General features: G+C 40.9%; 1 protein-coding gene across 1 annotated transcript in view; it reads left to right on the top strand.

The window, feature by feature from the left end:
- PLEKHG1 (pleckstrin homology and RhoGEF domain containing G1) overlaps positions 1-13,705 on the top strand; it is an 87,048-nt gene that overhangs the window by 26,940 nt on the left and 46,403 nt on the right. The window contains exon 2 of the mRNA XM_060168067.1: positions 2,416-2,516. Coding sequence (XP_060024050.1) covers positions 2,416-2,516 — 101 coding nt within the window. The remainder of the gene's footprint in view (positions 1-2,415; positions 2,517-13,705) is intronic.

Here is a 13,705-nt window from a genome sequence, read left to right as displayed (position 1 = left end):
AGCTTCAAACCTCTCATTTTGGCTTCAGATAATTACAGCTGCTAATGCAGTGCATGCTACAGTAGTTTTCAGTAACTGGTTTAGGGTTAAAGTATCATATTTAAAAGACTTAGTTATGATCAGTGGGGGAACACGTTGTGGCCATATGGCTTTGATCTGTTTTCTAGAGTGGCCTGCAAAAATCTGGACTCCTAACGATCTATTTTCTCAACGATTTCAGAAAACAAGCAGCGTTTAAAATCTAGTTCCTCTACCACGGACTCTGGGGTTTTGAAACTCATTTGGAGATGGGCCATCCTCTGTTGGAAGTGGGCCATGGTTCTTTGTGTCTCACCCCAGATGAAATTCTTCAACCCCCTTAACTCAGTCTTTCCATGACATGAAGAATTTAGTATCAGGTTTCTGCAAAATGAACCAGCTTTGCATTTGAAGTGAGAAAAAGGATTCTTCCTTTTCTCCTTAAACCCCCTTGCGGCCGGCCAGGTGAGTCTGGAATGTATGCGTCATCTATGTCCCAATCTTCTCACTGCTGTTCGGTGTGGATCACGCCTGCCAATATCCTTCTGTTTCACTTTTCGATTTCGTATTCATCTGTAACCTTTGTTTTACCTTCTTAATTTTGCATGTGACGTGTCCTTTTAAAATGTTGATCAAAGTATTAAACAACTATCAAATATAAGCATTCAATGCTGATAAATATTAGCCCATCTCTTTGTGCCACGTGTAATTTTATGAAACTATCAAGGAATACATTTTTTTTTTTTTTTGAGGAAGCCTAAGTTAGATTTATACTTGTTCAAAATGCACTCTTCAATTCTAGCCTTCTTTAGCATTTCTTATTTGGGCGTTATCTCTACAGCCTATACAGATCCATGAGCTCCTTATGACGGTTCCGCTCATAAAAGTAAGGAGGCTGGGTCTTGCTCTTGTGGGTTTTTAATGACAATTACACTTAAACCTTGGGAGTCTAATTTCTTATTGAGATGACCACTTTCTGAAGAAGAAAAGATGTTACCACCAACCTTGTTAAAACATAAAAAGGCTTATGAACATTGGTTCCTGCATGACCATGATTTTAGCAATAAAGAACCAGAATGGTAAGTTATATGCCGCAGTCTGTGAACCATGCTACGGAGACAGTTCCTGACGAAGCCTGGCCTGTTTTTCATTTGAGGAACATGAAGGGCATGAGAGGGTGGCTGTGGCTTATTAAAAGACAAAAGCAACAATTATCTGATGGTTCTTACATTTCAGCTTCTCGTTTCACTAGTTGCGCTGAAACAGTATTGTGTTTGCGATTGGCCATCGGAATGTGGTTGAGTGCTGGGATTTTCACGGTCTGGCTGACTTTTCCCAGGGTGACTTCCCCAGTGCTGCAGATCCCTGGGTGACGTTTGGTGGAGAGCCATACTGCATTGTTCAGCCCAGGGCGGAGAACTGTATTTATTTTTGATTTTACGTTATTTCAGCTGTTTTCACTTTTTTCTTTATTGTTTTCTTGCCTCCTACAGAGTTCTCTTTTCAAGCCTGGCTGGGGGAAGGGGGACACTCAGTTATGGACTCAGCACACAGCGTGGAGAGCAGATTTCCCCTCTCTCAGCAGTTCAAATAGCTTCTAAGTCACGTCCATTTAACCCACTGTGGGTCTGAGCCCACGTTAGCTCCATGGGGAGCTGTTTCCATGTTAAAATATATAAAATCCTTTCAAGCTGACTGTGGCTTCTTTACATGGCCTATTGGATAGTATAAGTGAGTGACATGCTTATTTTATTTTAAAAAGTTTTTTTTAATAATCTGGTATTTGAGGATAATTTAGTTCTAGACTTTAGCAGCTGATAGCTTTCTGACTTAAAAGGTTATGTTTAAAACAACTGTATCACATTTCAGAATTTTTTTTTTTTTGCTATACCACATGGCTTGTAGGATTTTAGTTCCATGACCAGGGATTTAGTTCCATGACCAGGCAATGAAAGCGCTGCATCCTAACCACTGGACTGCCAGGGAATTCCCAAATTTCAGAATTTTTATTTCTGGTTTCCCACTGTATGAATTTTAGAGTCTCTTTTTATCACATAAATCAGTCAAGGAGACAGCAGGCAATGTTGTATGCCAAAACTCTGACTCTATCAGTAACTGTGGTCATTATGTTATGCATCTAGGGAAGCACTAGTACATTTTGGGCGTAGGTATGTCCATGTACATACACTCTTTCTCCTTGCTCAAACTCCCTGTTCTATAAGTAGGGAAGTATTTCATTATTAATAAAAGAGAGATTCTGCCTTCTCACGGTAGAGTTAATGAGCACGTTAGTATAATAATTACTTGTAATGGATATGAGAGATTCCTCATGCATAACTAAAGACGACTTGAAAAAGGACAGGAGTGTTTAAGACATTCTTCTCATTGATTCCACAGGATTACCTTGAGTGCATCAGGGACCAAACGAAACTTCCTCTGGGGGCGGAAGAAAGATCAGCCCTTTTTGGAAACATACAGGATATCTACCACTTTAATAGGTAAGCTAATCCTCAAAAGATGGTTCTCGCATAAGAACATTACGGATTTTTCTCAAATGAATGTGGCCTAAGAAAACTTACTTGAAATCCCTGATTTGACTTCATAGATTTTTGTGGCCTATCATGCCGTGAAATCTTCTACCTGGAAACATCCTTGTTTGTATATGAGTCTCACATTTATCCAAAATCCCGTCCCGCTCCGTCCTCCTGGCTCAGAGAAGAGACCTATTCACCCTGACAGAGCAGAGGCATCTTTCTTCCGCAATAGAACATGAACAGGGCATCCAAAAATATACGCTGGCTTGGTCTCCAGCAACCCCACCTCCGCTGGATTTTCTGAACGTTTTCTTCTGCCTAGGGAATGGGCAGGAGGGAGTAAACACACAATAAATACTTTAATCATAACAGATATGAATTCAGATTAATTAATAGTTAAAATTTACAATGCTTAATTTAATTCAAACATGTATTGAGTACCTGCTGTGTTGCAGGCAGTGGGCTTAGAAAAGTATCATAGTAAACAAGGCAGACGGGGAGCCGAAGGGGATGGGGCAGGCAAATCAGTTCTTATAAGGTATTGTGGTACTTCTTGGAAGACCAGGTAGTAGGCAGGTAAAGAGCATAGACTGGTTTCCAACATCTCTGGGTTTGCATGCCCGCTGAGCCATGTATATATTCTTCGGGGAATTTTAAACAGAATACAGATGGTCCCCGACTTATGATGGTTCACCTCATGATTTGACTGACTGTACGATGGTGTGAAAGCAAGACGTGCTCAGTAGAAACTGTACTTCAGATTTTGCATTTTGATTTTTTCCCGGGCAGCGAGCCGCAGCTTCCGGTCTGGCGCGCCATCACGAGGGTAAACACCAATACACTTACAACCATTTTGTCTTTTACTTTCAATACAGTATTCAGTAAATTGCATGAGATATTCAGCACTTTAGTATAAAAGAGGCTTTGTGTTCAATGATTTTGCCCAACTGTAGGCTAATGTAAGTGTTCTGAACACATTTAAGGTAGGCGAAGCTCAGCTTTCGTGTTTGGTAGATTAAGTGTATTTTAATGCATTTCCTAGTTATGACATTTTCAACCTACAGTGGGTTTATTGGGGCATAACCCCATCATAATTCGAGAAAGACCGTAGAATGTACCTAACTTCCTCATTTCAAGTCTTTGCTCAAAACTTCCTCTCTCCATGATGTTAACCCGGCACCTAAGCACACACCTTACCTGCTTACTTTTTCTTTTTCTCCTGGCTTTTAGCGATTTCTAACATACCCTGTGATTGACTTTTATGTCTGTTGTTTCCTTCCTCCCCACCCCCACTCACAGAACGCTCCCTGAGGGCAGGGATCTAACAGTTTTGTTACTACCCAAGTGCCTTAAGCAGAGTCTGGCTCGTGGGACCCTCCAAACTTTTGTGGAATAAAGAAACAAATGGAAACAATAGGAATATCTACCTCACATGGTTATTGCGAAGCTTCGGTGAGCTGACGTACTTCATGTGCCGCACTCAATGCCAGAGTAAACAGCACAATATTAACCAGTGATGATGACATTGATTTTATTAGAGTAAAATCCCCTTGTAAAGTTCTACAATGCCCTATCATTGGGTGACTCAGCCATAGCGCAAATTATAAATCCTTCCCCTCTTTGCTCACTGAAGCTGGTGTATGTGGGCTCCTTGAGGGTAGGATCCACATCTCCTTTGCCATCCCTAACCTCCATGTGGATCCCTAGCACCTAGCCCAAGCCTGGCCTCTGGGAGACATGTTTGAATTACATCAACTCATCCCTTAATTTTGAAAGCCTGGGATATGAAAAAGGCCAGTGTTGCAACGTCTCTTTTCATCTGACTCAGTAGACTTTGAAAACCAATTTGCACGTTCCAGGATAGTGGTTCTCAACCCAGGCTGCACACTGGAACCATCTGGGAAGGATCGTGTGTGTGGTGGTGGTGGTGGTGGGGGGTTTGTTTTTTGTTTTTAATATGATGACTGCTACTCCTAGAAGTTCTGATTAGAACTTCTAGGTCTAGGGTGGGACCACGGCATCAGGATTTTGTAAAACGTCCTCAGATGTTTGTAATGTGCGGCCATGGTTGAGAAACACTGTCTAGATAAAATAAACACAATAATAAGAAAATAGAGAAAGGGCATTAAAAAATTGAAATAGGGGGAATTCCCTGGCAGTCCAGTGGTTAGGACTCCACACCCTCACTGCCAAGGGCCCGGGTTTGATCCCTGGTTGGGGAACTAAGATCCCACAAGCCACGTGGTACAGCCACAAAACAAAAAAATTGAATTTGGGGAATTTAGAGTCTGTGTGTCCATTAGTAACATGCTGGTATTAGAGCAAGCTTCCATTTAGCAGTGGCTGAGGTTAAAAATCCAGGAGCCCGAGTGGCTTTTCCGCCCAGATCCCACCAATGGCACAGTAACCCGGGAAGAGGAACGAGGCCTAGATGCTGGGAGGCCCTGGCATAAGCCTTCTGGTGGTTTGGCTGTAAGTTGACTGTAATGACTGCTTCTCTAGGGCTTGCTTCTTGCCCGAGGCCATGCAGCTCTATGTGCGTTATCACTTCATGCAAGTCTGGGCTTCTCTGACTGCAACCTCCAGTGGCATGCCCTCCTGCCAGGGTAGAGCCCTGCTTTTCGGGTCTTGGTTTATGCCATAGTCCAGGAAAGGGTTTCTACTCCCCGGCGTTTACATCTTCATGTGTTTCCTAATTTAAAGAAAGATAAGCCTGAAGTAGCCCCCGATGTCAACCAAAAGGGACCTTGGCTGCAAAAGCTGGAAGACTGAGAAGATCTTTATATTCCTGAGTTGGTTCTCTCTCTGTTCTCTTCTCTCTTTGGTGTTCTCTGAATGAGGAAGTCAGAGGTGACTAGAATATAAACCTGAGTCAGGATGATGATATACGTGGCATCAGTGTAGTGACACAATTCATGTGACCGTGTTCATGCCTATCCCTTTTGTAGATCACATTTTTATATATCCTGAACATGCATTGTCTCATTTAATCCTCTTAGCTCTGAGGTAGATAAGATGCAAAAATATATACACATTGATTAGACACAGGAATCGGTGTAGAAAGTCCATTGCTCAAGGACATAGAGCTAGAAATCCAACCTAGCCTACTTTGAACACACCTGGTTTTGTCAAATCTCAACTGGTATTCTTACTATTTTTAATTCTTTTCAAGAACATCTTCCTGTTTAACATTTACAGTGGAATTGTCTGTACTGTTTTGTCCCTATTCACTTTCATTTCCTTTCTCTTAAATCTGGACTCTAGGGGCTTCTCTGGTGGCGCAGTGGTTGAGAGTCCGCCTGCCAATGCAGGGGACAAAGGTTCGTGCCCTGGTCCGGGAAGATCCCACATGCCGCGGGGTGGCTGGGCCCGTGAGCCATGGCCGCTGAGCCTGCGCGTCTGGAGCCTGTGCTCCGCAATGGGAGAGGCCACAACAGTGAGAGGCCCACGTACTGCAAAAAAAAAAAAAAAAAAAAAAACTGGACTCTAAATTTAGAGCTCAGATGTCTTTGCTATTACATTTGATTAAATAAGAGTATTGATGTGACTTTTTATGTTAATGCCTCTTATGAATTCTCTATTCTATACCTTACTTCAGTTGATTTCAAAGATACAGCTATCTGGCAAATCTATGGTTAAGGCTTGAAATAATTTTAAAGTTTCTGTTATTAGTTCAGGTCCAGGTTTCTCAACATAATATAATACTATTGTGCCCAACTAAGCAAGATTTAGAACTCTAAAATTAAAGAAGGCAAAAAGAAAATGGGTTTATTTTGGCCTGGAAAATTCAGCTGATTAGATTTTGTTTTTTAGGAAATAGTCCCAAAATACAGGAGAGCATAGGGTACTATGATAAACACCCATGGAGCACCCTCGCTCTATCAAGGCCTTCCTTTGTGCCATATTTGCTTTAGAAATTCTTTTTTTTTAAATTTATTTATTTAGGGCTGCTTTGGGTCTTCATTGCTATGCATGGGCTTTCTCTAGTTGCGGCGAGCAGGGGCTACTCTTCCTTGTGGTGTGTGGGCTTTTCTTTGCAGCGGCTTCACTTGTTGCAGAGCAGGGGCTCTAGGCGCAGCACGCAGGCTTCAGTAGTTGTGGCACGTGGGCTCAGTCGTTGTGGCTCGTGGACTCTAGAGCACAGGCTCAGTAGTCGTGGCACACGGGCTTAGTTGCTGCGCATCATGTGGGATCTTCCTGGACCAGGGATCGAACCCGTATCCCCTGCATTGGCAGGCGGATTCTTAACCACTGTGTCACCAGGGAAGTCCCTGCTTTAGAAATTCTTGAAAGCATAAAGGCATTACAAATAATGCTGAGTCCCCTGATAGACCCCTCCCAATTGCATCCCGCTCTGTGGAGAATGGCACAGTGATGTGCTGGTGTACCAGTTCTCCAGGGTGAGGACAAGGGAGGGGGAATCTGGGATTTATAGTGTTTGCCAGTTTCTCTGGTGTAAACACACCCATCACTGCAGATTAAAGCTACTAAGAAGACATCACCGAACATGGAATTAGGAAGAGATGTACAGAATTGTCTCAGAAAAGCCAGTACAATCTGGCTCAAAATACCACCATAACTGTAACTGCTATCCAAGACTTGGTGTTTCATTCCCAAGTATGATCTTTGTTGCCATGACTATGTATGTAAGTACTTATTTAAAATACAGGGCTTCCCTGATGGCTCAGTGGCTAAGAATCCACCTGCCAATGCAGGGGACATGGGTTTGATCCCTGGTCCGGGAAGATCCCACATGCCGTGGAGCAACTAAGCCCATGTGCCACGACTACTGAGCCTGCGCTCTAGAGCCTGTGAGCCACAACTACTGAGCCCACGTGCCACAACTACTGAAGCCCGTGCACCTAGAGCCCGTGTTCCGCAACAAGAGAAGCCACCACAACGAGAAGCCCACGCACCGCAAGAAAGAGTAGCCCCCGCTCGCTGCAACTAGAGAAAGCCCACACACGGCAATGAAGACCCAGCACAGCCAAAAATAAACAAATAAAAATTTTAAAAAATAAAATACATAGCATGCTTTAACTTATTTCAAACATGGCACAAATCGTGTCAACCTTTTAGAAGTTTTTTTCACTCAACGTTGCTTTTGAGATTTATAGCTCTACTTTGCTTATTTTAACTGTGATATAATATTCCATTGGGGGGTACATTACCTTGCATTTTGCCAATTGCAGTTAAGACTAAGCCTCTTTTCTTGTTTTTTTGGCCACTTTGATTCCTTCTGTGAATTTCTGATTTATACCCATTGATCATTTTTCTGTAAGGATGTTTCTTTTTCTTTTCTTTTTTTAAGTACCTATACCTATTTATTTATTTGGTTGCACTTAGTTGCGGCAGGTGGGCTCCTTAGTTGTGGCATGTGAACCCCTAGTTGCGGCATGCATGTGGGATCTAGTTCCCTGACTAGGGACAGAACCCAGGCCCCCTGCATTGGGAGTGAGGAGTCTTAATCACTGCGCCACCAGGGAAGTCCCAGGATGTTTCTTTTTCTTAGGGTTGTATAGGAGTTCTTGATGAATTCTCCCTGGAGATCATTGTGGATTTTGTGGGTTGTAATCCTCCCTTAGTATGAGACTTGTCTTTTAACTTTAATTATGGTTTCTTTGAAAATAAGTTGTAAAATTCATAAGTTTGACTACTCTAAGTAAATATAATATTTATAGTATGTGGATTTTGTGTTTGTTTAAAAAATTACCTCCTACTCTCAGTTCATAAATATACTCTATATTTTTCCTGAAAGTCTTAAAATTTTGCTTTTCACTTATGTCCTTAATCTAACTAAAATTGATGCAAGTATGGTTTGCGGTAGGAAATCCAAATCCTTATTTTCATATGGCTAGCTGATGGTCCCACCACCGTAGGCTGAAAAGTACATCCTTTCTATGCCGATTTGTAGTTCCACATTCCTCCTAGGTGAAGTTTATGTGTATGTATGGTCCTGTTTCTGGGCTCTGTGTTTTGTTTTGTTGGTCTCTTTGTCCATCTTTACTCCATACCACATTGTCTTAATTATTAAATCCACATTGCTCTTCTTCAACAATGGCTTAGCATTTCTTAACTCTTTGCACTGCCAAGTGATTTTTTTTGTTTTGTTTTGTTTTTTTGTTTTTGCGGTACGCGGGCCTCTCACTGTTGTGGCCTCTCCTGTTGCAGAGCACAGGCTCCAGACGCGCAGGCTCAGTGGCCATGGCTCACGGGCCCAGCCGCTCCGCGGCATGTGGGATCTTCCCGGACCAGGGCACGAACCCGTGTCCTCTGCATTGGCAGGCGGACTCTCAACCACTGCGCCACCAGGGAAGCCCCGATTTTTTTTTTTTTTTTTTTGCATTAGTTTGTCAAGTTCCATGAAAAACTCTGTTGGGACTTTTATTGGAATTCAATTTAATTTTTAGATTAATTTTGGCAGAATCGACATCTTCGCAATATTGTCATCCTATCTGTAAAAATATCTCATCAATCAAGCTTTTCTAAAATGCCCTATAATAATGTTTTATAGTTTCTCCATCACATTCATACATGTGACTTTTAAAAATTTATTCTTTTTTATGTTATTTTTGACTAGAGTAATTCTTCTATTTTTAAATTAGCCATTATTGTCATGTAGGAATGCTTTTAATTTTTATATGTTGATACTATATCCAACTAACTTTCTAAACTGTCCCATCAGTTCTAATAATGGTTTATAGATCCTTTTGGATTTTCTGTGTAGACAGTAGTGTCTGAAAATAAGGAGAATTTTTTGTCTTCCTTTACAGTTCTTCTACCCCTTATGTTTTTTTCTTGTCTTACTGCTTTGGGTAAGTCTTTCCATACAATGTTGATTAGATTTTAGCATTCTTATCTTTTTTCTGACATTAGCAGGAATGCTTTAACTGTTTACCATTAAGTATGATGTTTGTTCCAAGACTTAGATAGATACTTCTTTCTATTTTGCTAAGATTTTAGTGTGAATGAAAATTGAATTTTATTGAATACATAATCATCCTGTAATAAAATTAGCATATGATTTTTCTCCTATTCATAATGTGGCAAATTATATTAATAGGCCTTCTGATTTGAATCATATATACACTACTAGAATAAACCCTACCTGGCCATAATGTTTCATGTATTTATGCATAATGAGTTAGATTTGTATTTTTTTAAGAACTTTTTAATGTATGTTCATAAATGACAATAGTGTATAATTTCTTTCCTTGTACTGTCTTTTTTTAAGATACTTTTCTTATTTCAATGTTACCTGTTTTTTTAATTAAATTTATTTATTTATTTATTTTTGGCTGCGTTGGGTCTTCGTTGCTGCATGCAGGCTTCCTCTAGTTGCGGTGAGCGGGGGCTCCTCTTCGTTGCGGTGCACAGGCTTCTCATTGCGGTGGCTTCTCTTGTTGCGGAGCATGGGCTCTAGGCATACGGGCTTCAGTAGCTGTGGCATACGGGCTCAGTAGTTGTGGCTCGTGGGCTCTAGAGCACAGACTCAGTAGTTGTGGCGCATGGACTTAGTTGCTCCACGGCATGTGGGATCTTCCCGGACCAGGGCTTGAACCCGTGTTCCCTGCATTGGCAGGCGGATTGTTAACCACTGCACCACCAGAGAAGTCCCCCTTGTACTGTCTTTGTTCGGTTTTGGCATATTACTAGATTCAAATTGTTATTTCACAAAATCTTCCAACGTGAACTGTTTTGGAATACAGTTGAGATTTCATTTTTGCTTTCCTTTTTATAGCCAAATCTTTCTCTCATAATCCCTTTAACAGCCTGGAAATTTAAGACTCTGGTTTGGTGTCTGGAAGAAATTCCCAAACGGTCAGGAAACAAGCTTTGTCCAAGAAACAACTTTCCCCATTTTAACTTGCCCCTAAACTCCCAAAACTTGTTTTTTTTTTTTTAACTGCATATGAAAGAAGAGATGTCAATTGTTTTTACACAGCATCCCTCTCTTGGAATACAGAAGAGTTATCTAAACAGTAATTTGAATCTTTCTTTAATGATGAAGAGTGAGGAAGCAGAGACCATTCCTCTATACTGGAGTTCTATTTTTAAATTATTTTTTAGCAAGTTAAAATCGTAAGCTCTCTTCCTTCCTCAAAAGATGAGAGTAAAATTTTACTTTTTCCTTCAACCCTTTCTCTTTATTCAGTATACCTATGTTGAGTCACTACTGTGTTTAAAACCCTGGGCTAAGTCTAGTAGTATAAAGATGAATGACATCATTGTGTAGCAGAGGCAACAAGTCATCTAATCAGGGAACGAACAAAATGCTTTGAGAACGCTGAGGAACAAGCAATTAATTTTGTCTGAGGGGCTAGTAAAAGCCACAGAGCAAGTAACTTATGTCTTAAGAGAAAAACATTATTTGGGCCATGCTTTTTTTCTCCTTTGAAATGTAATTTAGAGAGCAAATCATGGGACGCATACAACAATAAGGCAGGGAAAGGTGGGGGCAGTTATCATTTCTTTTAATGCCTTTTCACACCACCAAAATGTCTTCAACTACTGCACAATGGTAGAAATATATTTTTACCTGCAGGCTTTCTTCTTGTAGACTTTTCAAGACCAGTGCTAATGTATCAGTGAAATTAATGGAGCATTTGGTACTATTAACCTCACCCCATTTTCTATTCCCTCATGCATGTGTGCCTCTGGATGCAAGCAAGTTCAAATGCCAGCTGACCTAGTTGGGTGGGTGGGAAGAGGAAGTGGTGCTTAGAGTCTGTTGCACACTGGAAGGGGAGAGGCCCTTTTCCTGAATCTGGCTCAGTGTAAGGCAATAGAATCTTCAAGGTCGTATTACAATTCCTGACTTCAAGTCCACATCAGTGGTCAGAGAGAGTCTTACCTGGAATATGTTCTGTAAAAGAGAACTGTGTTTCCTCTAACTGGCCATCCAGACAAGGGACTTGAACTCAAGTAAGAAATCTTATCTTCTTTTTCATATTCCTACTCAAAAAGGAGGAGATATTTGGAACAGTTGCTCTGGGAAAAGGGAAAATACCCCAGGCCTGAAGGTAGAATGATTCTAATTTTAGCTTTGAGTACAAAACACAATCTGTGAGTCACTCCTTCCTGCTACTGTACTTGTAACGTTGTTCATTAGTTACACTGATGCAATGAGAAGCCTAGTCCCCGCCCCGTTAGGCTGTAACTCTAGAATGACAGTCTGTTTCTGGTCTTTATGGAGTCCCTGATCTCCCACATTTCATGGCCCCATCTGAGTTCCCATAGTACATGATGTATTATTTTATGTTTAATCGTCTTCCATATCTCCCACACTCCCCGTTGTTCACCAAACACCAGCCAGTGGCTTCCTTTCTACACCTCACATAAGAACACACCATGTTCATTCTGTCCTTAGACTCACTATCAATTTCTTAAATGACTTTCTCTTCCAACCTTCCCCAAACTCAGATATCACCTCCTCAGAGAACATTCCATGACTGCCTCAATGCTCCTCCACCACCACCCAGCCTCAGTTGCTCTCTACCACATTGTCCTCTTTATTTCCTTCCTAACACAGTACAATATCTTATTCTGTTGGGTTTCTCTTGTTTTTCAGTAAAACCAATACTTTACTGTTTTTTCACATAAACATTCTTATTAAGCAATATTGTACTATGGTGTGTAAGTTTCTATTGGTAAAAGAACAAAATCTCATTTAGTTTCTTTTTTTTAAATTTTATGTTATTATAATAAGAGCACTTAACATGAGATCTACCCTCTTAAATTTTTAAGTGTTCAATTCGTTACTGTTAACTTAGCTACAATGTGGTACAGCAGGTTCAACCTGTTTAGCTGAAACTTTATGCCTGTTAATTAGCAACTCCTTCATTTACTCTTACCCCCAACCCCTGCTAACCACCATTCTACTGTCTGATTCTATGAGTGTGACTATTTTAGATTTCTCACATAAGTGGAATCATGTACCATTTGTCCTTCTGTGACTGGATTATTTCACTTAGCATAATGTCAGGGTTCTTCCATGTTGTCACAGAATTTCTTCTTTTTTAAGGCTAAATAATATTTCATTGTGTGTATATATATATATATATATACCACATTTTCTTTATTTATTTATCTTTATCCATTCACGGACATTTAGGTTATATCCACATTTTAGCTATTGTGAATACTTCTGCAATGAACATGGTAGTGCTGATATCTCTTCAAGATTTTGATTTCAATTTTTGTAGATAAATACCCCAAAGTTGGATTGCTGGATCATATGGTAGTTCTACTTTTAATTTTTTGGAGAACCTCCATACTGCTTTCCATAGTGGCTGCACCATTTTGCATTCCTATCAACAGTGTACAAGAGTTCCAATTCCTCACATCCTTGCCAACATTTGTTGTCTTTTGTTTGATATTGTGTTGTTTATTTCTTCAGTTATTAACACTTATCGCTCCTGATCAGAACATAAGCACCACAGGACAGAGCCTTTGTCCATGTTCTTTACCCCATCACCTCAGTGCCTATAGCAGTGCCTGACACACAAGGCTTTCAGTAATTACTATGTTGAATGGAGAACAAACAGGGTGGTTGGCCAACTGTGTCAGGATGATTGCTCTGATGACAGAGCTTGAAAGAAATCCAACTACTTCCTCCTCGCTGTTTCTATTATTTTAGAAAAGGGTTGTAAAGGAAAGCAGACCAAATGATTCACACAAGGCCTTCCAGGTAGGCGGTACGAGGTTGAAGACACTGTGAGGCAGAGTCTAGCCCTCAGCTTTCTTGAGTCAATCAGGAAACAAATCTTTCAATAGATGTGTTTGTCATAGAGTGTGGGACTGGGATTCAAAAGCCCTGATACTAACCCCAGCTATGCCATTAATTAGTAGCTGTATGACCTAAGGTAAGCCACCTCCCTTTTATGAGTCATGGTTTTCTCACCTTAAAATTAAGGGGTAGGACTGGAAGGCACCTGGGCTTCCTCCCAGCTCGGGTTGTTGAGCAATGAAGGCCGTTCACTTATAGGTGAGCCGTACTAGAGCCTGGGTGGGCCCCCTGAGACACTCCCTCCTACCAGGAGATTCAATCTGGAGATGAAATTAAAGCTCAAAGGGTAGCTTGATGAGTGTAACATAGAGAACACAGGGAGTTAAATATTGTCAAGGAGTATTTCTATTAAGCCTTGAGAAGT

Source organism: Lagenorhynchus albirostris, chromosome 12 (assembly GCF_949774975.1).
Source record: "Lagenorhynchus albirostris chromosome 12, mLagAlb1.1, whole genome shotgun sequence".
Lineage (NCBI taxonomy): Eukaryota > Metazoa > Chordata > Mammalia > Artiodactyla > Delphinidae > Lagenorhynchus > Lagenorhynchus albirostris.
Note: the sequence above shows the minus strand (reverse complement) of the source record. Positions and strands in the feature narration are given on the sequence as shown.